Source organism: Phallusia mammillata, chromosome 8, assembly GCF_965637545.1.
Source record: "Phallusia mammillata chromosome 8, kaPhaMamm4.hap1.1, whole genome shotgun sequence".
Lineage (NCBI taxonomy): Eukaryota > Metazoa > Chordata > Ascidiacea > Phlebobranchia > Ascidiidae > Phallusia > Phallusia mammillata.
This window is the reverse complement of record NC_137259.1, coordinates 14751950-14778216: the sequence shown is the minus strand read 5'-3', so window position 1 is coordinate 14778216 and position 26267 is coordinate 14751950. Positions and strand designations below refer to the sequence as shown.

Genomic DNA, 26267 nt, shown 5'->3' with positions numbered 1-26267 from the left:
GTTGCAAAGCCAACAGCCAGCAATGCCAGGTGTTAACGTCTCGACGGATCAGTTTGACAGTGTGGTGTGTTGCAGGCAGAGTTTTAGAAAACATGGCCATTTAAAGTGTTAAATTCGTAGCTATATTTAGGTTCTGATACATAAATGAACGTTTTAGGTTGCAGGCAGGTGTTTGGAATTTAAGAAAAAATGCCTCTTACCATGTTTTCATTTGTAAAGAAGGGTCAGCTCGCTTCTTACAAATATTGTGATGTTTCAAACGGGCAAGTGACAAAAGGGGACACTTCGTCCATTTGCGAACGATATAGAACTGGGTACTACGTTTTTTGGAATTTTAACCAGGACATTGGCAGACAAAACACCTTGCCATGATTCTAGTCACAAAACGGGCATTAAGTTGGTGACAAGCTGAACGACTCAATCAGCATGGCATTTTTGCAGAAAAGCAATATTTTTACTGACCTAGTGGATATTAAACTAGGCTTCACCAGATGGTTATTTGTCTGCATTATAGATTAAATAGACCAGTCCGTCCCTAAAACGGCAAATATCAGGTCACACTCCCAAGCAGTCATGGACCAAAAAATTTGATCAAAATGCCGAGGCCAAATATAACATTTTAGGCAATTAGAGGTGATCATTTGTAACCAGATGAAACAAAACGCTTCATAACCAGCTACTATTTGTTTCCTTTTTCGTCTGGTAAAAGTTTGTAGGCTACGCTATATTAACTGAAATACATTCGACTTCCACAGGTACCTACTTACCAGCACAAAGAACAGTTGTTTCCACATCCACTTGAAACTGTGGACACCAAACAGTGCTGATATGGCGGGTGCAGGAAAGTTATGTATGTGCTTCAATAATAAATCTCGTTTCGTTCGAATTCTAACAATCCTGATTGTTGCGAACGTAATTGCGGGTGTGACGTTTTTATGCACGTTTATTCAGCAACATGCTGCCGCCCAAAACATCTCAAATAGTAAGGTATCCCTAAAACTACACAGACACAAATCTCATTCTGTGGAAGGTGTGAACAAGGACACAAATAAACTGCATAAGACCTTGCACGTCTCAGGAGACCATGGAGCTGCAAATCATCACTTTGTTAATACACACACTTCGCAAGGCAAAAGCAGCATTCGACATAGACAGAAAGTTCACAAAAGCACTCATAGACATCATTACAATCATCACTGGAAATTAAAGTACCACCCAAGAAATAGACACCATTACCCTCTGTATGTTGAAGATTGGAAGGATTCAGTCATGAAAATTGGTGATGAATACCACGTTAAAAATAACAAAGATTTGGATTATACAGTGAGTCATAGCTATTCTTCTTGGGCAAAAACTTTTTGCATTATTGTCTAATCAAATTTCAGAAATTGAGACGTAACACGAGCAGTGACGTAATGTTTGATGACGTGGCGGCGGAGAATCCTCACGTGATGCTGGGCGGAAGATTTAAACCACAGGGAATTCGAGCAAGATCAAAAGTGGCTATTATTATTCCATATAGGTTTGTGAAATTATAAAAAATGAAATAACAGACCTTTAGTTTACATAAATACATTCATACTGGGATCATCCCTGAAGCGTCCATGCAGACCAGCAATAACGGCACACTTATCCATATCAAAGTACGCCAGGCCCATTAAAGGCGGTCTCCCAAGCATACCCATATGGCAAAGACTAGAAACATTTAGCCTGCGGTATGATTTAAACCCACGACAAGAGTCGTTCTGGGACTAGAGGGCCTTGCGTACTACGATTTAACTGACTTTTATTTTAAATATAAGGTTGAAACTCAGTTATGTCGTTGTTTTTACGCAGGAATCGTTGGTTTCACCTACGCATGCTTCTACATCACCTGCACCCGATTCTGCAGAAGCAGGGACTTGAGTATGGAATCTTTATCGTCCACCAACGAGGAAAAGAAATTTTTAACAAGGCCTCTTTATTAAACGTTGGCTACTTGGAAACTTCAAAGGCGGACGACTACAAGTGTTTCATCTTTCACGACGTGGATCTCATCCCTGAAAATCACAGGTCTGTTGAGGAATCCCTGGTGGTGTTAAAACGATGAAAGCTAAGACTACAAAGAAATGCAAATGAAAAACCTTTTTAGCAAAAAAATAATAGGCTACGAAACTAAACGTTCCCTAGCACTAAGTTATATAATTTTCTGCAAAGCAATGCTCCTTAGTCATTTTATAGCGGCGACCCCGCAAGGCCCATAAAGGGTAGGCCTAAACTGTAACAAGACTATGGCGACCCAAGGGTATTGCAATGTCTCACGTCCATTTGTTGCAACTTTTCGCTGCAAAAAACTCGTAAGTCAAAAACGTCCAACAAGTATAGGCCTAAACCAAATAAAATGGGGTTAAGAAGCACCGTTTTATACGATATAACTTTAAATTCCAGATGTTTATACACGTGTTCGGATAACACTAACGATCCTCGTCACATCTCCATCGCCATCAGCAAGTACGGTTACCGTAGCACTCCAGATGTTACTATTGGTGGAATATCAGCCTTTAACCGACGTCAATTTGAGGCTGTAAACGGTTGGTCCAATCAGTTTCACGGTTGGGGTGGGGAAGATGATGATATGGCAAAAAGGTAGGTAACAAAGTTGTTATTGCAACAAAAATAAGTTTAAAGAATGTCGCAAAAACCGTTTCTATACTAGTTTGAATGTCGAGCAACATTGCAAATACAATTTGTTTTAAAAAAAAATGTTGGATAAAGTTCTCCAACCGACCAAAAAATAATTTATAAAGTATATACTAATGGTTCGAATTTTCGAAACTTTTCCAAGTTAAATCAAGTGGGTCATCTATGTTAGCCGAGTAAAGTCAACAATAAAAAACAACAACACGGAAGTCGGAACAATGGAAAGGTGCCTGCTACCATGTGGGCCTAACATTAAATTAAAACAGGGTTAACATTTTTTCTACACAAAGAAAAGCAGCGGGCCCAAGCCATTGTAGGTTAATTGTTTCCCGATAACCCACTAACCGTGATTACGCAGTTTTGTGAAAAAAGATAATAATGAAGTGAGTCAGTTAGCGGTCAGAAGGTATGTCAATCGGACCCCGCTGCTCGTTTTCGCTTGTGTACTCGCAACTTTTTTACTTCATTGCTTTAAAAAGGCTCTGCCGTTCCGGTGGGCGAAACGTCAGCAAAGTTACAAGTTTTTCAAAAATACTAGTGTTTTAATGTAAAAGCATAGAGCCAATAAATGATAAGCTGCAGACAGTGCACACTGTTTCGACCTATAAGGTCTCTCGTCACCAGCTGCACTGATGAGACCTTATAGGTCGAAACAGTGTGCACTGTCTGCAGCTTACTAGTGTTTTGTTTATAGCATCACACCAATTGAAAGACAAATTTGTTAAATATGCCACCTGGTGGACGAAACTCTTGTTCAGTATTTTTTATGACACAAAATTACTTTTCCACAGAATTCGATTCAAGCACATGAAAATCCGCCGTCCTTCTCATCGGATTTGTCGTTTTACGTCACTACCGCACGAAAGAGATAAAGGCAACCCTCACAACAAAAACAGGTGGCGGTTGCTGCGAACAAGCCAGCAACGGGTGTCAAGTGATGGCCTTAATACTATAAAGTATAACGTGGTGGCCACAACGAAGTTTGCCACCTACACAAACATATCTGTAGAACTATTGTAGTTGCGCAAATCGATTGGTTATTGTGTAATCGAGGTTTAACGTAAAACTGTTTGATTTTATGGAAGCTGATGACATTATTTGGGTGCCGTCGAAGTAATACTGTATATTATTGGCGATTTAGATATTTAGAGTTTGCATGGGGGGTGCCTCTTTTTAAGGAAAAAAACGAAAGTTTATTTTTTGCACATTGTGCTGTGGAAATGTCGGTTCGTGGCAGAGTTGTAAGTCGAGATTCAATCGAAAGGGACTTGATTTACGCCGGCCTTTAAACTGGATACTATTTTTCCCTACTTAGGGACCAAAACTTATAGGCCCACACGACTCTGCTTGGCGGTTTATCTCCTTTGCATAAAAAACGTACATTTTCCGTCAACACATTTCACTGACGTTTGTATCGATAACATGAACCACTTTTTCACATGCACATCTTGAGGTTTTAGCAATAAAAAAACTCAGTGAATCTTAAGTAAATTATAGCAGTATTAAACCGTCCGTATTTTACCAGGGTGTAACTGTAGCCTAATGCAGGGGTATCCAAAGTGCGGATGTTGTTTCAAATTTGGTTGCGTATGGCCCACCATAGTTTGGATAAATTTGTGCGTTGTGGCGACTTGCGACTTCACGCAATAGCTTTCCAGCGAACTTTATTTACTGGTAAAAAGGAAGTACGCAACAAAATCCCACAATTTTCGTAAATCCCGTATAATTGTGTTCTAATTGTACGGTTAAAAACTTCGCAAAAAACGTTGGCCCGCGAGTGTCTTCGTCTGATAAAATAGGCCCCCATTAAAAAAAGTTTTGACACCCCTGGTGTAATCGAACCACGGCAATTCGGTGAATCAGCATTTATGGTTAAGTTATGTTTATTTCGCTCTGTGAATGGCGCCGTAATCGAACCACGGGAATTCGCTCAGTGAATGGCTTCAAATGGCGCCCAAAAACCCAGATTTATTTCTAACGTGATGCACAAATTGAGCTGCACAGTGTGAAGATCAGTCGTAGGTGTTTATGACGTCATAATCTATATTGTGACGGTTGTGGTACTTGTCTTTTCGCAGTTTTGCACACTATAGGATAGGCGTACAAAAAGTCTGATTCATTTGACTACTAATACTATTTTCAGTCCCAGAAAATCAATTTAGAGCAGCTTGAAATTCAAAATATTTAGCAAAAGAGTTTTATTTACGTCACGGCCGCCACATGTATTTTAATAAATATGTTTACGGCCGCACAAACTCGTCTCTGCGGCCGCAAGTTGTGCACCCCTGATGTAAACTATGCATGAGCACTTGTGCAAATAAAGTAAAATTCCTAGGCATATGTTGTAGAATGTGCATTCTTACCTATCTTGCCAGTTCTGACGTGTTGTTTGTGGCAGCGGAGAATCCACACGTGATGCTTAGCGGGAGATTTGAACTAGCAGCCTAATGCATCGAACCCACCTCAAAAGGTTCATGCCGAACCTCATCCTTTTTCTAATGGGTGTTATTAACTGACCCTTGCATTGTTGGTGTAGCAAACCTATTCATGGTATTTCAAGACAGCTTTACAATAAACAGAACAAAACATCCAATATTTTCAAAACTTTAACCTTCAACCCATGCAGTCACGCAAAGGTGATGAATTTTGCTAGCAAATTTTTTTACAACATAATAATATATATAGTATGTCAAGGCACAGCTGACCGAATTCAATTACACTGAGAAAGGAAACTTCATATACTCTTAACATATAGAGGAAACGTAAAAAAACTAAACTTAATGAACGACAATGTCAACGATGTTTTTTTAATTTATAAGATCTTTGACGGCTAATTACGAACCAGTTTCGTGTGTTTTTGTTGGCAAACAGATTCGTAACAGGGGTTCAACATTTCTTGCCCCACTTATGCCACAGTCAGAACGAGTTTAAGTCGATGTTTTCGAAAAGCGGAGTGTTTCATCTTTCAAAAAGTAGCTCACTCCGGGAAAGGATTTAGCGCTTGGTCGTGTTAGAAAAGAAAAATAAAGTATAACAGAACAAGAATAAATTAAAGTAAATCTAAAAAAATCGTACCTTATTAATAAACGTATAGAATTTTAGGGCAATCATGTATGCAGTTTATAAACTAAAACTAGAAAAAATAAAACCAGAAAGTGTTTACACAGCAGCAACAATCCTTGCCAAATATCCATTTCTATAAGTAAGGTTTAAACACCAGCTTTGAAGTCAACATTTAGAGCCGTCAAATGATTTGTTAACTGTTTTTTTGTTGTTGGTCGAAATGGAACGGGAACCCACAAGTTAGTAAGCACTGTGCGAGTATGCTGGACACTCGACTATATATAGGGGCCACGAGCTATGTTCCGGGAGGTCCATGGATGTAGCCTCACCTGAAACACCCACTAAAAGTCAGTGAGCCATAACTTTATTTCCTTATTAAACTAATATATTTCACACTGTTCATCTATATTGAGTTTTTTCACGATTTTGGTTTCTTGTTTACTCGACCTGTTTAAAGTCGAAACTAGCACCGAATTTCACTTAAGAATGTCATTTACATTTTTTAAGAGGGCCACAGGTCTTACAGGGTTACTTGAAGGGGGACACGGGAGGAAAGCTTATGAACCTAAAGGCCTAACTAGCCTACAAACCCATCGAATGGCCAACATTTAAAGTACAAAACAGAACAATACGGACTATATATTTATGATTATGCGTTGGTATTGTTTTTTATAAGTGACAACCAGGGTAGTTACACAGGCTGATGCTTTTAGTCTGTTATGAAATTACACTTACCAGGTAGTCCATTTTTTTTTTTTTTTTTATCCATATTTTTCTTTTTACGTCGATGTAGGCTAAATCCCCATAGTTGTTGATGCACTATTGGATAGATTGACAAAGGCCAGCGCACATTCCAATAATAATGGAAAGTCCGGAGTTTTTAGATAACCGCACTCCGAACAGCAGATTATTTGGGGAAATACGTCGTCATATACTTTATATAGAACCACTTGCTGCAACACTACAGACATCGGACATTGCAGCAAGCAAAGTTAAACGTTGCCGAATACAGCGATAACATTGACATCTTACGTCAGTTGTTTATCAGGGGTATACGACGTTTTAGAGAGAGGCCCCTGACTTCCGGATTCGTACATCTCAGGTCGATACGCCTTGATCCGAGCGGGAGAAAACACTGGATCAACTGCTTCAACAAACTCTTATCAGTGAAATATTCTTGAAAAATAGCTTTTCAGATAGAAAGCACTACAGAGTAAGATGCTGCAGCATCAGTATGAGTAAACACACCTATCTGGGGTACAAGATTAACTAACCAGATTCTCCCTATAGTTTCCGTGTTATTTGCTACCAATACATGTTCGCCTTATCGTAAGGTTCAGTTTAACACGAAAAAGTGGATATAAAGCCGTGTTAGTTATAACGGTGTGCTGTTGTAAGCTGCAAAGGTGTGCTGGAGGCCAATAGAACTGCCGTGTAGATTTTGTAAGGGGCGAAAAGATTGCGCACACTATCGGTTAAGGATTTGATCAAATTGCGCTTCGCAAGTTAGTAAAGCAAATTTTACTGTTAGGTATAGGAATAATTCGAACAACAATCCGAAGCGCTGGGTCCAAAATGCAAGTTTCCGGAATGCAAACAGTTTGCAAAGGTATTAATGCTAAAGGAAACATTTATAAAGGTAAAATGGTACCAACAAAGCATAAATTGAATCCTTTCCTATCATGGGTGATAGAAATGCCGGAGTCAACTGTTACGTAACAGTTCTACAATCCACACAAGGTGCAGTTACGTCATAATAAAACTCTAGACTAAAACAATTTGTAGATGATGTCTAATATGAAATCACATTTGGAACTAAAGAACCAATAATAGCATTTGTTGAATTGATTATTTGTGTTGTACGTGCCGTATATTGTTTTTTCAATGCTCAAGTGTATTCTAAAATTGACAGAGTTCAGTTAAAAGTGGCAAAAATCAGTTTAATGCAAAATTGAAAATAAATTAACATAATGTTGAATTAAAAGTTTGAATTTTTTTGGATGGTTTAAATTACAAACTTTCAAAAATGTGATAAAGAGCACATTTGTGTGCGAAACTTTTAATTAAAACAGCCAAAAATAAACTATAAAAAGTTAAAGATGAGGCCACTAACTTTTGAATAAGCATAGCCTATTTTTGTTACATTTGATTTAGTTAACTGTATGTTTTGCTGCATTTTTTAAGCAAAAATTCTGCAAATGGTAAGTACTTTATTATTATTTTGTTCATAAACTATTCTTTACTATACTAACCTTCACCGGTCTTTAGGAAGTTTAAGAAAACGAGCGCAACCTAGTTTTGAATATACAAATGTTTCATTTTAAGAAATAGTTAAAGGGTCAAGTAATGATTAAAATCTTAACGTGACTCAAAGTTTGTTTAGCTCTGAATCGGCAAATTACTAAAACCAGAAGTTTGCTTTTCTACTCGACCTCGATCTCAAGTGATAGACAAACATAAGGTGGAAACAACAAACATATGACAAAACGTACAAACTAGGCATGTTTAAAGTAGAATATATAAAATCAAACTCAAATTTGCCGTTTATGACTACTCAAAAATCGATATTACTTTTTTTATCCACGAATGCATTTAAAGAAGCTAAAAATAGAAATGTAAAGAAAATTTAAACTTAAATTAAAATCTGTCGCTTCGTAGTTGAAATCGGGTAAAGAAAACGATGTAATTTTTTTGTTTTGAAAATCTAGTTTAAACTCAAATTAAACGCTGTCGTTTACATTAGATCAAATGAAGGGATAATAATCTGTCCAAAAAATAAGAATGTACACTCAAATTAGTGTATAGGCCTACAAGTAATAAGACAATCAACAGTAACAATTAACAGTAAGTTTATAGTGAGGCAGAGTGTAAAAATATTAATTGTCTGCTGGATTAAATTAGGTCTTTTGTCTGCCGTTACTGATATTTTGTCCGCTGCACTATAAGGACCTCACATTTAGGATTAATTACGCATTGGAAGGCAATCACACTGGGGCAACAAAGAGTTGTACGACATGTTATCATAATGTTTCTGTCGTTGTTGTTTTTTCATGCAATTCTGTGTGTAATTTGTTTAAATAATACATCTTCTGTTTAATTTTCCATGCAATGTGACTTAAAACCAGAGATGTACCGAATATTCGGTTTGACCAATCGGCCATTTTTGCAAATATTCGGTTTCGGCCACGTTTGGTAGATAAACTTTTAAAGCGTAGCGTACGACTTCGCGTGACGTCATAGATGATTCGGTTGATTCGACCGATTTTTTTAAAGCAAAACTGCCGATTATTCGGTTTCGGCCGGACCAAAATTTAGCCGATTCGGTACACCGAATACTATGATCAAAGATACCATCGTTAAGGCGAATGAAAAATATTTCAATTCATTTCGTTCTGACCGAAACCCCCCAAAAATCAGTACGGCTCAGAACAAATAACGTTACTCTATTTCGTTTCGTTATGAAATATTGCTTTCTCGCTTATTTTAGTTTTACGAACGATCAACTGGTGTAGGTAAGTGGTATAACTAACCCAAATTAAACGTTTCATGGAGTATTGTATTCATATTTAACAAACCATTTTAAATGGACGCAATACTGTCAGCTTATTGTTACAGGCCTTTGAAAATTAGTCTTATGCGATCTTTACTCTAAATACCAAACATTGGCAGACATGTATTTCAGCAAATATGTACTCTTGCGGTAGCTAGGGCGGAACTTTTACTGAAAATATTACACCATCTTGTATGTTTCAACACAGAAAAAAGCTCAATACAAATGTGTTTCTCAGGGTTCCCAGCGCCATTAAACAAAATACACCCCTATTTCAGACGCAAGAAATAAATTATGGTACTATTCCATACAAAACAAAGGCGATCTCATCAGTAAACGCGTTTCTCCTATTGTCAGACCTGCTCTATTTAACCAAGGCATGATTGCGGACAAACAAAAAATTGTGCCTGGTTAATATGTGCCCAGAATTAGCTGTTATGAATTATTGTTGGCTGTACACATTACATTCATCCTTGAGGTTCGCTCAATTGACACACAGACTTGCAGTGATACAGGCGGCCGTATAGTTACGCATGTAAAGCATTTAATTCTTGACAAGGGCACCATTTTGCCACCAAGACGTGAATTGCAGATTTTAACGGTAGCTAGAAAGTGAAACAAACTACAGTGACAGAGCCAGTATTGCATAAGTTGAAACTTTGGTTAAACATATTAGAACATTGACTTATAGTTGTGATGCAGAACAGTGTGAAATATGAGCAAACAAGATGTGTTAAGTATCCAGAAGCAGTGTATATAATTTATTATGAGTCATTTGCACCGATTTTATTGCTCGTAAAATGGTTGTAATTCTATTTATTGCTATTTTTACCCGTGTTGCTTTAGCAAACCATTAATCCACGGCAAATAAGCAAAAAATGTTTATCACATATGCATAACATAATATTTGAGGTGACATTTACTGGATAGGTTTTACTAAATAAATATAACAAAAGTTTCGTGCTTGAACAACAAGTCTAGATTCGAACAAAAAAATTTAGGGCAAGTGTCGAAACAGAACAAAAAGACTAAAGTCTCCCACTGTATGGCTGAAACTGATGTGATTCTTAAGTTTAAAGAAAGATTTACTAGACAGAAGTCAAATTCAATGACTATTCTAGTTTTCTTTAAACCGTGTTTTCATAAGTTACAAATAAATTTTAACAATTTGATACAACTTCGTCCTTTTTTCAGTTCTTATTTCAAAATAAGTTAAAATGAAACTGAAGCTTGTGCTTCTCCTGGTCTTAGTGATTTCGCTAATCTTCGAGATCGGAGAAGCGAAAAGGAAGGGGAAGGGCGGCAGAAAGAAGAAAAGAAACAGAAAGAAACGAATGACAACGACTGCTGAATCAACTACAGAAGACCCCACGTCCGTTGTTCCAACCGATGTCACTCAACAAGCCAATGCCACGCTTAATGTTACCCAAACCACCCAAGTTTTTATTACAAGTTCAATCCCGGCAAAAACTCAAAATAAAAAGCTGAAACAGCCGCTAGATGGCGCAGTAACCACACCCGCCGTGATATTTAATAACACGGACGAGGTTCATCACGTTGGTAGTGAGGGGCTGTCGTCCATTATCGACTATTTGTTTGAATACGATAACTCCACCTACGACTATTCAGACGAAGAACCCACCGTCCCTGCTCGACCAACAACCGCTAAACCACTGAAGGAGAAAAAACTGCCACCGTGTGCGTCGTTGGGGATCGCTGGAATCATGACCGGTCATATGTTTTCAGGCAATATTCCAGTTTCTGACCTTCTCAAGATTCGATCTAGCACCGTAAGTGCAAAGGAAAAGGTAAAGATGACCAATGACACTTTGATTAAGTACAATCTTCCGCCGTTAAAGGCGTGTATTGCGAAAGAGGATGAAGAAACAAAAACCAAAGCTACGACGGAAATGGCAGGAAAATCAACCACAACGACCGTATCTACTACCACAACCGCACCAACAACAACACAAGCTCAAATTGTAAATACAACTCCGAAAAATGTTATTCAAAATTATCCAACATGCGAGTCTTTGGGGATACAAACAATTATTGCTGCACATGTTCTCAGTGGCAACATACCTTTTGCTGACGTACAAAAGATTCAGAATAGCGACGCAAGCCAAAGCGAGAAGCTTAGAATGACCAATGAAACTTTGATAAGGAACAACTTACCCCCCTTAAAGACGTGCATTCAAGAAACCGAAGATGCTACACAAAACAAGGCTACAACAAAAAGAGCTGATAAGTTAACCACATCGGTTATAACCACTACCTCACCAACATCTACAGAAGTTGTACATACAACTCCGAAATCTGTAGTTCAAAACCTTCCAACTTGCGAATCTTTAGGAATTAGATCAATTCTGATGGGCTACCTTCTCAGTGGCAATTTATCATTTTTTGATGTAGAAAAGATTAAGAACAGCGACGCAAGCGAAAAAGTTAGATTGTCCAACGAAACTTTGATTAGAAATAACTTACCCCCACTAAAGCCATGTACAGAGGTCGACAAAACAACCACCAAGGCAAAACTCACTTCATTACCGTCTTCAAGTTCAGTCAGCACACGTGAAACTTTAAAGACTACGACCGTTCCAATTTCCAAGTCAACTTTGTCCCCTGTCAAAACTAACGCACAAACGACAAGCAAATTATCCACAGTGGTATCTGCAAATCCAAAATCGGATGACTGCGATCCGGATAGAGTAAGAAATACTGTAATCGGCTACATTTCCGAAGATAAACTATCAGGGTCAGTAATCCAACCACTTACCAACCCAGAGCTAAATCAAGCCGAAAAACTTACCCTTTTGAATGAAGCGTTAGCTGACGCGGGGTTGCCTGTAATTGAATGTAACGAAGACCAAGAAAGCCATGAACAACCAACGTTACCCAATTGTGAGTTGGGAGTGAATGTTAGCGACCATGGAAGCTTGCTGGCCCTCGTTCGTGAAATGGAACAAGAAAACGAATTGCCAGAGGGAACGTCTATTAAAGTGGCACAGGGTGAAATGACCCCGCATGAACTTAAGGGTATGGTGGTTGGGGCTGCAGTTAAGTCCGGAAAGTTGGCCCCAGAGTGCGGAGAACTTGATGAGTCTCCGACACCTAAAGTTTTGGGCCAAGTGTCAAGACTTCAGGTGTGTATAGGCGCTTTGAAGGAATTTTTATTTTAGTCACAGCAAACTACAAAACGTTTTTACTGTAAATTACCCGAACCCTTTACATCGCCATTTTTCCATTATTTCTTCTGCTGGCCAATGTTTTACATAACATAAAAACGAGGAAAGTAAATCCAAAGTATTGGCTGAAAAACAAAACAAAAACGCAATGCCCAACCTACGAGTGCTTCCTGTTAATTAATGAACATAGTAAAGTTCCAAATAGAGGAACAAGCATTCGCTGAAGAAATTTTTTGGTAAAAAACGTAAAATCAAAGCAAACATAACAATCCCGACTTTCTTTGACAGAAACTGAACCAACTTCAAGCGATCATCAAAGCAGGCTACCTCCCGGAGGACACACTTACACAACTAGCTCTGGGGCACATTACAGAGGAGTGGCTAAAAGCCAATCTGTCGAAGAACGAGGACTATATTTTGTCCCAGATGCCAGACAAAATAGCTGAACTAGTCCGAAATGGTGATATGCCTCCGGAAATTGTAGCGGAAATCTTCAGCGGGACACCAAATAAAACCAAGATTGGATTGATGATGATACAAGACGATAAGTTAGTTAAGAAGATGCTGTCTGACAACTTGCGGGCCATAATTGGGGTAAATTAAATAATGCTTGTTCAGTTATTTTGATCTGGTCCATTGAGACGACTATCTCTTATGATTTTTTACACACAATGTCAGTTGAACATTTTCACAAATGCTTGAGTCAAAATGAAGTAAGGTAATGTGTTAAACAGACAAAAAGTAAATAACCAAGCAGGAACGCAACCTCAAGGTGTTTCGCCAAATTCAAACAAACCGATGCGCAAAAAAACACCACAAGAAACCTCGGTTAGAAACCATAATGACAGAAAAGTAAAAGCGTGAATAATAATTAGATGGAACAACCAATTCAACAATTTTTCGTATACTGCTTATTTAGCAACATCCTTGAATAAACAGCGCTAATTTCCGTTGCGCTCACACCAGTGAAGAATAATTCCAGAATTTCAGGGCAGAAACGTCCTATAAAAGACTTTTACTTGGCATCTACATAAGCTTAACTTGCGTTGAAAAAAATCACCTAAAATTGAGCATTAATGGCAACAAATTTGTTTCACAAGTAGGAACCTAGCAAGTGTTTTTTCGTCCAACGAATTTTGCACGAATTTAAAAAAATCTAACAACTTTACCTATCGTAGGAAAAACCGGTTCCAATGGACCTAAAGCTTTTGATGATCAGCGGAAAAAATGAAACGCAGATTAAAGAGGAGGTAGAAAATGACCCAGATCTTCTCCAGCAGATGATGTCTCCATCCTCATATTTCTTCTACTCGCTCTTTAAAGTTCAAATGAACCGAGATATTAATGCAGCGATCAGTGCATGTGTCATTATCGTCCTGATGTTCGTAATGACCTCGCTAGGTAAGATAACACACAAAGTTTTAGATTCACAATCATAATATCATAAACATGTGGTCTTTACAGCTTTTTCATTTTACTGCTGAAAGCTAAGCCGATAAACAGTTAAAAGATATTTTACCCAATACCAACTACATGCAGATACTTTTTTGATCTGGAAATAGAAATAGTAGATTAGACTTGGGAAAGATCTTTACCCTTTTTTAAACCGGAATTTTTAGGTTTGTTATAATCTGCAAGCAAGCACAAAAATTTTGTGTCATGGCATAAGTTCTTCAACTCACGAATTCGTTATTACAGGTTGCACGATGACTGTTTCAAAGATCGCAGAACACGCGAAAAAGCCTAAGGGAGTCGTAATCGCCTTGTTTGCGCAATTCGTCATTATGCCAGCATCAGCGTTTGGTTTAACTCAGCTCTTCCAATTGGAAACCTACGCGGCAATCGCTGTTCTCATTTGCGGCTGCTGCCCTGGTGGGAACCTGTCCAACATGCTCGCGTATGCCCTTAACGGAGACATGAATTTAAGGTGGGCTTGCACAAAATCGTTAAGTTTGCAGCTAAACAGCGATAGTCTTTGTAGTAATTCAGGTTGGAATTTAAAAGTAAATAATACACTCTGCTCCTTACAAAAAAGATAAGTTGGATGTGTTGCTTATGTGTACTTTAAGGCTTAATGGCACGCCTTATCACAAGAGTTTTATGTTTGGCGTTACATTCTCAAGGTCATTCAGTTAACGAACCGTTCGACTCCTCAGCGTAGATTGCGATACACTCAGGTGCTAATTTAGGATGTCAAAAGTTTACTAGACAAAGCACAACAGTCGCATACAGCAGAAAACTTCAATCCATCGCCAAGCAAATTTCCCCTTATTTCTGTAACTGTTGTCAACCCTAACACTCAAGAAATTAACGTATTTCAGTATCCTGATGACGTCGTGCTCTTCCATATTGGGACTGGGCATGATGCCTCTTTCCTTGTATCTTTATTCCCAACTGATTGTTCCCCTGGACAGCGGTGACATCGTACCTTATGGCAAGATTATTTTCAACATTGCTTGTACAGTGATACCGGTTGGAATAGGCATCGCTATCCGGCACTACAGACCTCAATGGACAACTTACGTGATGAGGGTAAGCAATACAAATAAGTTATAGGCTCATTTCCAGAAGAACGGTAAAACACAACAACGCAGTTTTTGTAATAGGAACGTGGTGTGTTATGAGTAGTCGCCAAAGATGATCAAAAATTTTTGAATATATACTTGACCAAGCAAAATAGGTGTAAAAACGTAGAACAAAACCTGATTGATACGTATGCATATCCAGTAACCATACCGCACTCAACTTAACAAAACTCTAAGTAGTTGGAATTTTTATTTATCATTTTCAGTGAACATTTAAGTTTTTTGCAACAATTTTAATAAAGAGGCGTAATTTTTGCTTTACAGTTTGGAGCAGTCATGTTGGTCCTCTGTACAATCACCGTAGCCGTCCTATCGGGAATAATGCTCGGCGATGCATTCTTTCTCTACTTTGACACTAAGGTGCTCGCTTGCTGTGCTATTCTTCCTGCTATGGGCTACACGTTTGGCTATTTGTTTGCCTTTATAGCAAGAGAAGATCCAAAATGCAGGTACGTTTTCGAAGTATAAACCACAAAAGCACTTTTTTACTGTTTAACTTTTTAAGTCACGGTAAGGGGTCAACAAGAAACGCCCCCGTGATAATTTGCTACGAACCGTGATTGAAAATCAATATGCAACCAAAAATTTTAAACACTCTTTATGATAACGTCGTTCACACCAACGATCGTTTAGGCCAGGGTTCGACAACTATTTTTGCATTGCAGACTGTTTTAAAAATAAAAAATAAATTAAGGCCCGGTGGCCAGAAATGACCTGATAACGGACGGGCATCGTGCTAGTCGACCGCTGGCTTAGGCCCACTACAAATTCCGATTCTTTAATTACCTATCATTTTAAAATAAAAGTAACTATTCGATGGAAGAAAAGTTTTATTTAAACTAATAGTTATTTACGTATAATAACTATATTTTATATTTTACACGTATTCACAGACGCACCATTTGCGTGGAAACTGGATGCCAAAACGTTCAGCTCTGTTCTACCGTTCTCAAACTTGCGTTTGATCCGATTTTGGTCGGAGTGCTCTTCCTCATGCCACTCGTGTACATGGCGTTTCAGGTAAAATGTCAACAAAGTGAACAATTTGTTACGATGCATGTTTTGAATCAAGCGCCCGTGAAAGTCGACAATAAGATTACTCGCGGTCAAAGACAACGACAAAGAACCTCCTTTACAGGAAAAAATAACCACCACAAGGCATCTTGTCATTTAGTTACACAAAAACGGGAAACAGGAATGTTGAAAAACAACGGGCAATAACAAATTTCTTGATTATTTACCTATTTGTGAGTTGTAAATCACCGAGAGTTGTAAACTCAAGAAAAAAAATCCTGACAGTTACCTTGCCTGGGCATTAGGAAAAACAAATAGAGAATTTTTCTACTTATGCGCAATCCATTACAAAAGCTGTTTCAAAAATACAATACTACCATCAAACCAACGTCCAGTCGAATAGGACCTTTAAAGTTTCGCACACGTAAGTTGGTACGAAAGTGAGAATACACAGTTACAAAACTCCAACCCACACAGTTTCAGCGCAGCTTTTAATTCTTTACGATGGAAATGGCGTTTTATCATAACAAGAGCCACATTTTTATCTACATCAAAACTAAACTATAATGACGAAGATTTTATGCAACACAGCGACAAGCAAAACGATACCCTTGTAAATCAGCATGCACGCAACAATTGCGATTTCAAATCAGTAAAACGGTTCTATCGTTTGTTGAACCGAATCAAACACGACAAATGTTGTTTTTGCTAATGTTTTTAGTTCAACAACACATATACAACATGTGTATTACCAAAAAGATAGCAATACTTATTTAGAAACTCGTCGTTCAACAACCCAGTGATAAAGAACGCCAGGTTATTGACCCTGGGACCCTGTAAACATGAAGTGAAAAGTTCACAAACATGTGTGGGCCGCCGCCGTTTGGGTTTCTAACCAACAACGCTACTTGTGCTGACACAGTCAATGACTAATACTATGTACACATTAGCACTGATAGACCTGATAACAAAAAAGAGATAAACGTCAGTTTTGGACACCAGTGACTAATTCAACTCACCCAAACACTTTCTGCATTGTCAAAATAATAAATGAGTTTGAATAACAAAGGTCATAATGAAAGAGTAAACTAAGGTGACCAAAACAAGTGTACCCACAATTGACAATAGTCCTTATTGCCATCCTGTCAGTGAAGGCATATTTGTGTGGTAGTTTAAATTTTGTTGCAATAAAAAGTTGAAAAACTTTCTTTGATTGTTTTGATATACTCATCCGCACTCATACATAAACCATGTACAGATGCATGTCCTGTCAATATTTGGAACCAACTCAAGTGTTTATAAATTTTGTATATGCAATCAAAGTCCACAGTAATGTATAGTAGCAACTTTTTTGTCAACAAAGCGTTTCATCAGTGATGGCTTAATTCAGTTTCTTATATTTTTGTACACAGACTGCAGAAGCATGTTTGATGGTCATGATGTTTAGACTTTATAACCGTTGCCGTGGTCACAAGAAGCTTGTTGAGGAAGAAGAGAACTCAGAGGAAAAGAAAAAGCTGGAAACTGACTCAGATAAAGGTTAGCATCAGACTCATGGTTTCAGCCTTCTTTTACTGAGGCCAAAATCAGGTTAAAAGGTAACAGAGACATTTTAAATGCATACATGTCAATCAGGTATAGACTATTTTGAAAAAAAGTAAAAGAAAATACCTTTTTTGTGTGTAATTTTAATACTTTTGTTGTTGATCAGCTTCAAGTTCAAAAGAATCTGCAGTGAATGAGGAAACAAAACCCCTAACAGAATCCACTGACAAGCCAGAAAAGAATAAAGAAACCAACAACAAAGCAAAAGACACAGAAAGTGATATTGTCGAACTTTGGCCACTTGACAACACGCCTAGTCCAGGTTATCTTGACTCATTTAAAGCAGCAGGAACAGAAAACTATGTCTGATATTAATAAGCCTGCCTACGACATACGGGTTCTTTTGCCAGTGTTAACACAGTATTTGTACAGAAGTCTAAATGTTTGCTTCACAAGCTTGATTAAAAGAACATTACAACAAACCATTCAATACCACAAGTTGGTGAACAATATGAAAAGCATTATTTACCTGTACTCAATGGACATCTCCTTGGGCACAAACTTTGAATGTTTGTCTTTGTGTTGTCAGTGGCTAAAAAACAATGGATATCACCATTAAACAATAATATGTTTTGAGTTAGTTTGTTTGCCAACAAACAGTTATGTACCTGCACTTGTGTTTGTAAATGCTATTCGAGAAACATAAAATGCAAAGTATGTAAAGTTTTGTCATGTTTAGACTTTATCATGGGTAAAATAATTTTAGGTTCATTGAGTAATTTTAAAAATTTTGTGGTAAAACTTCCACAAGAAACATTTCTACTGCAGCATCACTTGAGTAATAAAAAAAGTAAAAGAAATATTTTTAAGCAGACACACCACCAACTTTTATGACCTGTTGTATTGCCAAGTGTGTTTGTTTTGACATTTACTTTGTTTGCAATTTGCCTTAAAAGTAATTCGTCATTGTTTCCAATATGTAATAAACATGAATTAAGCTTAAAAGTTATATTGTTGCTCCAAACAGAAACAAACAGTATAGTTGAATATTTCAACACTAGGTCTGGGCAAAAAATATGAACTTTAAACATGGTAAGCACCATTTTAACATGTTTGTAAAGGAGTCAGGTATGATTGCATGGACATATATTAAAAATTAACATATGTATTTATTATGTCGACAAAATAGTAAATATATAAACAAAGAGATAGTGGGCAATATTAAATACTTGTATTATTGGAAGTTTTATCATGAAACAAAATTCATTGTTTTACCTTTCATTGCACCAAGTTTTGATTCATGCTTTTGTGATGTCCCAAAAACATATCCATTTCCAACGATGGTTTGAAAAGGAATGAATGCAAACAAAAGGAGAACTAATGGACGCATTCTGCACAAAAGTGCGGGAAAATTGCCAAGGAGTCACTTTTATCCGTTGCGAAGGGATGTAAAATAACAAGTTTTGGCTTTTGATTTTTTTCTTTGTGTGCTTTTGCTTTCGTATTTAAACAGCGCGAAACATGTAGATGTGCTTTACATAAGCAAATCATAGTTTGTTTGTTTTTTCAACAAAAAAGACATTGTAATGTGGTAATTACTATCTTAATTATGCAATATGCAGCTGCCCACTTCCATTGAAATTCTGGCCACGTATATTGAGTATAATGTTATTGTTGATCATTTTTATGACCCCGGAAATAATGACAAAGGCATATGCAAGTTCGTTATCATGGCACATTTGTTGTTTCGATAACAACCGTTAAAACATGTTTCAAAAATGTGCCAATTACAGGAGATTCAAATTTTTAATATTTTAACAGCTTGCGCTTTTAAGTTGTTCTGGTGGTCATTGTTTATTTATAGCTTGTAAATGGCTTACAGTAATTTGATCATTTGCGTTACCAACGGTCAGGCAGAAAACAATCGATTGACGAGATCTGGGCCGGAAAGCGACGGCTGCGTCACGCACCAATTGTTGTAAATATGAGAAACACACGCGTTTGATGAAACGAATAGCGAATTTCCTGCCACGTTATTCGCTGCTTTGTGATAGACATAGTGCAGACAACGACCTGGGTGCTTCTTGTGCTTTCAAATTTCAATAGACTACTGGAAGGGTGCAGTTTTACGTAGAAAAAGTACAGAAATCAGAATAGAGTTACACAAATTTGGACTAATAAATATACTATTGGATTTTGGACCATGGAGGCCCTGATTTTTTGTTTTTGTTGCTGTGTGTGTGTTTAAATATCAGTTGTAAAAACGTTGTTGTTTTTCTGCAGTCTAGGCGCAATTTTTCCTTTGTATTATATCCACCTGTATTTCTTCAATTTTTTGTGTTAATATTTATCATTCTTATAATGGCGGATAAAAGAATAGGGAATGGAAAACATGCAAATGGTTCCGATCCTATGGAGATCGAAACAAAAAGAAGCAAAAAAACAGCATTAGTTACAGGTAAAATCTGTGATACATTTTGATGTAAAAAGACAGTTTTCGATTTTTGCTTTGAAATTATAAAAAATAATATTCTTCAGTTAAATTTAAAAGTCAACAGAACACTAGTGTCACATCTGTAAATGTTGGCCTATCTATGCCAAAAAGGTCAAACCTCTGATCACATAACTTTTTTTGTTTGTGTCCTAAAACCAACTTGTTTCAGAAAATTAGAGATTTTAATGCATCAGCAAAGTTACAAGACAAGCTTACCAACCCTAAATAACAAATTTCTGTAATCCAGGAATTACTGGTCAGGATGGCTCCTATCTTGCTGAACTCTTACTTCAAAAGGGTTATGAAGTGCATGGCATTGTACGAAGAGCAAGTCAACCTAACACTGCCCGAATTGAACACCTATATGCTGACCGAGCTACACACCAGGAGGGAAACATGCATTTGCATTATGGGGACTTGACAGACAGCAGTTGTCTTGTCAAGATTATCAACCAGGTAAAAAAGATGTTCCATTTGGTCTAGTTTTTTTGCCAATTCCTAAATTGTAGTGTAGTCCAGGGATCTGCAACCTTTTGAACACAGCATGCTTTTCAACTTTTTTTGTTAAATTGGTATTGGCTTCGCATACTAACCCTTTTTTGTGTGTATTATATATATGTTGGTTTTGTGCCAGCCGATTCAAATAATATTGTAAAACAGACAGATTTGTGCATATATGTTGGGTTTCAAGACTTGCATTCAAATAAGCAACAAAACTATGTACTAGTTTAAATACATGCCATGAAAAATTGCCTCACATGCTTGGTATGCAACAGGATTCATCGACCCCTGGTATAGTCTTTGATTTACATAACAAACAGAAAAATTCAACTTGAATGCAATTGTGAACAAGAAATATTTAATGGAATCCAAATTTGCGACTTGCAACCATTCACACATAAACTTTTTTTTACATCGATTTTTTGTTCAGTTCCATTAATTATTGGTCCCAAAATGTTGATTTGATACATTTAAAGCAAACTTTCCATACAACTTACTTGTATAGTTCCTTACTTTTATGTTTTGTAGGGGTATACTGTGAAAGGACACAGCGCTTTGTTAACTTTTACTGATTGCACTTTGAACAAGAATACACTTTAAAGCAAATATTTTTGTATTCAGGTAAAACCAAATGAAATCTACAACTTGGGTGCTATGAGCCATGTTAAAGTGTCGTTTGACTTGGCTGAATATACTGCCGATGTTGATGGAGTTGGTACATTAAGGTTACTGGATGCTATCAGAACATGTGGAATGGCTGATAAAGTCAGATTCTATCAAGCATCAACATCTGAAATGTTTGGAAAGGTAAGTTCATTGCTCAAAAACCTGAATCAGTATTACAAGTAGTAGATGTTAAAACCAATTTGTTCACAGCTTGTATTTTACAAGAATATTTTCCTATATCATTGTGGGGCATTCTGATTTGTAACAACTTTGTTTTTAAAAACTTTTAGCAATTATATATATAACTATATATATAAGATTGGTTAAATATATTGGAGACAAGTAATAGATTACAGCTTCATATTCATTTTACAGCGCAATAATACAGCTTGTACTTGTGTAAAGTAGATGTTAGTTTATACATAGGGTGTAAAATTTAGCTAACATGAACACATGCATACTGGGATCAGCACTGAAGCGTCCATGCAGACCAGCAATCGCAGCATACTTATAAATCATGGTACGCCGGGCCAATTGAAAGCGTTATACGAGGGGTTCCCAACTGGGGGTACAAGATTGAACATCAAGGGGTACCAAGTTGGGCCACAGAGCAACTTTTGAAACAGATTTCACAGTACAGTTTTTTTGGAATTGTAAATGATATTATGCCATCTTTGCTTTAAAATAGCAAATATCTACTAATAATTGTCGTTATTTAGTAAGAAGCACCATTGTCCCATAACAATGCTTTTTTTACTTGCTGCCCGCAATAAACAACAAAGCACAAAGTTAGAAGAAAATGCACAGATAAAGGAGGCATTCAATGTAGTCTTGCTGTAAATCTGGTACCCGCCTCTAGTACTAGAGAAGGTGGGGGAAGGCGGGGCAATATATTAAGAATAAGTACAGAAATCGTCAGCAACTGGAAGATGATTTATGCGTTGCCTTGAGTAAAATCGAACCATCGTTTGAGCGAATGTTATCAATGAAGCAGCAGCAAATATCTCACTGAGAAGTGACAAACAAAATAACTGACATTTAATTTTTTTGTGATTTTTGCATTTTTGTGTGGAATACCGGTTTAACGTTTAGTTGAGCTTAAATTAATTTAGCAATATATATCTGAAAAATTCCATCAAATTTTTTTGGGGGGTATGAAGAATGCTCTCACCTGACCAAGGGGTACGAGCAGCATAAAAGGTTGGGAACCCCTGCGTTATACCAAGTCTGTATGAGGAACAGGCTTGATTTGGCATACTATGAGTTGTAAAATTGTCACAGATATAATAGCCTGCTGAGTTCTTCGATTCAATTTTGAGTTGTTGTGTTTTTTGAATTTCAGGTGCAGCAGATTCCTCAGACTGAAACCACACCATTCTACCCCCGCTCGCCGTACGCAGCTGCCAAAGTTTATGCTTACTGGATAGTTGTCAATTATCGAGAAGCATATGGGATGCATGCGAGCAATGGCATTTTGTTTAACCATGAAAGCCCACGGAGAGGCTTCAATTTTGTAACAAGGAAAATTACAAGAAGTGTTGCAAAAATTCACCTTGGCCTACAAGGTAACAGAAGCAAATTGAATAAAACACTCATTTCAAGTATTTTTTACCAGATAATATTTAGCCATGTATGCAGTGGTGGGATTCAGCCGGTTCGCACCGGTTCTACAGAACCTTCTCACGAAATTTTATGAAATCAGTGAACCGGTATGCATATGTTACTGTCAGTGGACTTTTAGTAACAGAGCCGGTTGAAAAATCTCACTATTGTGATAGAACGGGCTGACAAAAAATTTGAATCCCTCCACTGCATGTATGGGATCATATATATAAATATATATATATATATCTTTGTACTATCTTTCTATTAGTATGGCTTTGGATACATGTAATAACTTACTACCAACATGGAATAGGTTTTCTGAAACTCTGTTTTGTTTTAATAAAGAATATGTCACTCTTGGAAACCTGGATTCAAAGAGAGATTGGGGCCATGCAAAGGATTATGTGGAAGGCATGTGGAAAATGCTTCAGCATGATGAGTAAGTTAGAAAAACTACACAATTCAATAACTGCAGCAGCATAATTCATGAGGATATATTGTTTTCGATTAACTGCTATGTGCATCCGGGAAAAATTTCAGGAAACAAAGTACAATATTTATACAAGCTGACAGTGCACACTGTTTCCACATATCAGGTCTTATCAATGTGGTACTGCACAATAGTGGTTACAGTATGGGGGTTTTAATCTCAATTTTGATAAAAATGCAAGTTTTTTGGACAGCAAAATGCATATTTGGTAAATACATTTAAAAAATCCCTTAAAATCATGATGTCATTCTTTAAATGAAATGTCATGTCGGACATTTCCGTCGGCTTCGGTGTCATGACTCATGTGCCAATTTTTGTCAGGCTAGTTTCAGTTTCAGTGACACTCAACTAAGCATTCTTTGTCAGTAAAAAAATAAGTTTTCCAGTGTCTTCTTGTAATTTTGTGCTTGTTAAATGTTTCAAACATGAATTTTTACCCTGTTAACTACAAGTAATCGTGTAGTTTGAAATCAATACAGTTCTAAGGTATCTACTTATAACAGACATATTTGCCAAAACAAACTTAAAATCCACTGGAGTAGAACTAACACTGTAAGCATGTTGTGCTAACATGTCCTTTTTTGTAGTGAAACCTGCTAGAAAATTGATTTAAAAATATACATTACTGTAAATACAAGTAGATCATGTCAATATTGCATGGTGGTCAAATGTCATTTTTGATTTACAGACCTGGAGATTACGTTTTAGCCACAAATGAAACCCACAGCGTGCGAGAATTTGTGGAAAAATCATTCAAGCATGTTGGAATTGAAATTGAATGGCAAGGGAAGGGAGTGAATGAGGTAAAGTAAAAACAGCTTTTTTTCTGAATTGCTTTATAACTGTGTGTGTGTAACTAAACCTGGCTTTTTATGACTCATTTTGTTTTTTATGAGCAAATTCATGACCCGTTTAGCTATTGAAAACAAAGTGATAGACATCATTCTGTATTCTATACACAAACTGTGACTATCCATATGGAGGGTTTAGTTTGCTCAGTTTCAACATTTGTTTGTATTTGACCCTAACAAGAGCTATAAAAATTCTTTCAAAATCTGATCGTTGTAATGAACCATGAGGTAAAAAAGCAGTGTAACGCTTCCTTTACAAATAGCAAGACATATCACATCAATTTTGGTAGACTAAACAGCTACAACTTTTTTGCTATCAATGTGTATTTTACATATAACAGCCAGATACAAGTATCGTTGTTGAACATCAGTTCTAAATATTAGGACCACCAGTTTTTGCAAACTAAAATTTACATGGGCCAGACAGCATGGCAACTATTGATATCAATATGTTAATTTATTTATATCAAAAAGCATGGTCCTGTTATTTGAATGATGCGTAAGTGTTCTGCATATGTTCTGCCTTAGTACTGGCCGCACAATCTGATGGGTTATTGCCACTTGCATAAAACTATGGTTGAACCCACAGGTTCTGCTGGCTCCTACACCAGAACAATATCTTAAACATTTCCTTTGATCAGGTAGACACTGGTATCTTATGCCGACAACTTTTTGAGAATGTAACCAGTTCTACCAAACATATTCATAGTCTGGTTTTGTGTGATTTTAGATTGGTGTTGATGCTTCAACTGGTGAAAAACGTGTGACGATCAGTGAGCGTTACTACCGACCTACAGAGGTTGAATTTCTGCTTGGGGATTATGCTAAAGCCAAGAAGACGTTCGGTTGGGAGCCAGCTATTAAATTTGATGAGCTGGTCAAAGAAATGGTAGATGCAGATGTTGCATTGATGAAGAAAAACCACAACGCTTAAACCTTTTCAATATTCTTGCTATGCAATGTTCGTCCAAGGTCATTAAGTGACCTAAAATTACTTAAAAATTACATGTCAGGTTTCATTTTCACTCTTCAACTTATTTTAAAGTTGTCTTGTGTTACAAGACATTCATTTAGACACTAAAGTCTTCAAAATACCCAATTCTTCAAGGGGTTTATTGTTTCTTCAAATTACTTTCATTATTTCTCACTCGTATTACTTACTATTTTTTCGTTGCTGTTTTTTAGTTCTAAGTTTTGTGTGCTATCCAAAAAACGTTACAGTTTGGTGCATTGATAAATTTTGTGTGTAAATATTTTTTTTTCTTGCTATGTATTTTTGCAGTTGAGTATTTTTCCTATTTTACACGAGGATTGGTTATGCTTAAGGTAATTTTTGAAAACCTATACATTTACTTTTAGGATCAGCAATCTAATAACACATTCAAAACTTTTAATTTACGCAAACATGTAAAACATTTTCAGTACCTTGCACATTCATTTTTTTAACAAGTTCCAACACTAAACACACAGCAGGAATTAAATGTCTGCTAGCAGCTTGTAGTATGTTGATGCAGTATATAACCTAGCTGAGATTTTAAACATCTAAAAACATCCTTTTTTACATGAAGCATACTACCCACATTCTATAAGTGTGTGTATATGTTGAAAATTTTCATTGTGTATTCGTAGCTGTCACTATTGTTGTAAATTGCCTTTTTTCACGTACTTGGGACTTGATTTACTGGTCAAATGGCATTATTATATACTCTCTACCGAACCAAATACGTTCCCTTGAAAGAGCGTTTGTATTTGACTTATTATATGGTTTAAAGATTTAAAGAAAAATATTGGTTTTTAAATGCGTTAAAATTAAAGTTACCACTGTTTTACTCATATTCATTCTATAGATGCTGGAGCTAGCTTTTGTGCATTTTTCAGTTACTTACGTCTCTCCATATTCGACAAATTGGCACCTTGCCTATTGTGCATTTTTGTTTTATGCTGTAGTTTTTGTTATGCAAATAATAGAGCATTTATTGGACCCTATTACATTTGGTGAATGTTTGTTTTAGGAAGATGGTTGAAACAGTCTGTTTTAT

At 36.9% G+C, this 26267-nt stretch overlaps 3 protein-coding genes across 3 annotated transcripts; all 3 read left to right on the top strand.

The window, feature by feature from the left end:
• The first annotated feature begins 21 nt into the window (after positions 1-21).
• Positions 22-4159, top strand: LOC145205007 (beta-1,4-galactosyltransferase 4-like). The gene is made up of 5 exons (XM_080077629.1): positions 22-1323; positions 1386-1522; positions 1837-2052; positions 2428-2625; positions 3471-4159. The coding sequence occupies exons 1-5, from the start codon at positions 829-831 to the stop codon at positions 3697-3699; spliced, it is 1275 nt and encodes a 424-aa protein (XP_079933755.1). The 5' UTR covers positions 22-828; the 3' UTR covers positions 3700-4159.
• Positions 4160-10486: 6327 nt separating this feature from the next.
• On the top strand, positions 10487-18626 carry LOC145205005 (uncharacterized). Its single transcript, XM_080077627.1, has 9 exons — positions 10487-12435; positions 12766-13071; positions 13656-13878; positions 14176-14404; positions 14799-15009; positions 15327-15511; positions 15956-16082; positions 17489-17615; positions 17788-18626. The coding sequence occupies exons 1-9, from the start codon at positions 10510-10512 to the stop codon at positions 17988-17990; spliced, it is 3537 nt and encodes a 1178-aa protein (XP_079933753.1). The 5' UTR covers positions 10487-10509; the 3' UTR covers positions 17991-18626.
• Positions 18627-19883: 1257 nt separating this feature from the next.
• LOC145205008 (GDP-mannose 4,6 dehydratase-like) lies at positions 19884-26214 on the top strand. The gene is made up of 7 exons (XM_080077630.1): positions 19884-20079; positions 20363-20571; positions 21238-21423; positions 22625-22847; positions 23233-23326; positions 24066-24180; positions 24959-26214. Exons 1-7 carry the CDS (start codon positions 19983-19985, stop codon positions 25160-25162), a joined length of 1128 nt encoding a protein of 375 aa, XP_079933756.1. The 5' UTR covers positions 19884-19982; the 3' UTR covers positions 25163-26214.
• Positions 26215-26267: the final 53 nt, after the last annotated feature.

Excerpts from the sequence above, each read along its gene's own strand:
- LOC145205007 (XM_080077629.1), top strand. The coding sequence starts at position 829 with ATGGCGGGTGCAGGAAAGTTATGTATGTGCTTCAATAATAAATCTCGT. Across the intron at positions 2,053-2,427 it reads CTCATCCCTGAAAATCACAG|ATGTTTATACACGTGTTCGG; the intron begins GTCTGTTGAGGA and ends TTTAAATTCCAG. Across the intron at positions 2,626-3,470 it reads GATGATGATATGGCAAAAAG|AATTCGATTCAAGCACATGA; the intron begins GTAGGTAACAAA and ends ACTTTTCCACAG.
- LOC145205005 (XM_080077627.1), top strand. The coding sequence starts at position 10,510 with ATGAAACTGAAGCTTGTGCTTCTCCTGGTCTTAGTGATTTCGCTAATC. Across the intron at positions 15,010-15,326 it reads GGACAACTTACGTGATGAGG|TTTGGAGCAGTCATGTTGGT; the intron begins GTAAGCAATACA and ends TTTGCTTTACAG. Across the intron at positions 17,616-17,787 it reads GGAAACTGACTCAGATAAAG|CTTCAAGTTCAAAAGAATCT; the intron begins GTTAGCATCAGA and ends GTTGTTGATCAG.
- LOC145205008 (XM_080077630.1), top strand. The coding sequence starts at position 19,983 with ATGGCGGATAAAAGAATAGGGAATGGAAAACATGCAAATGGTTCCGAT. Across the intron at positions 20,572-21,237 it reads TTGTCAAGATTATCAACCAG|GTAAAACCAAATGAAATCTA; the intron begins GTAAAAAAGATG and ends TTTTGTATTCAG. Across the intron at positions 23,327-24,065 it reads AAAATGCTTCAGCATGATGA|ACCTGGAGATTACGTTTTAG; the intron begins GTAAGTTAGAAA and ends TTTGATTTACAG.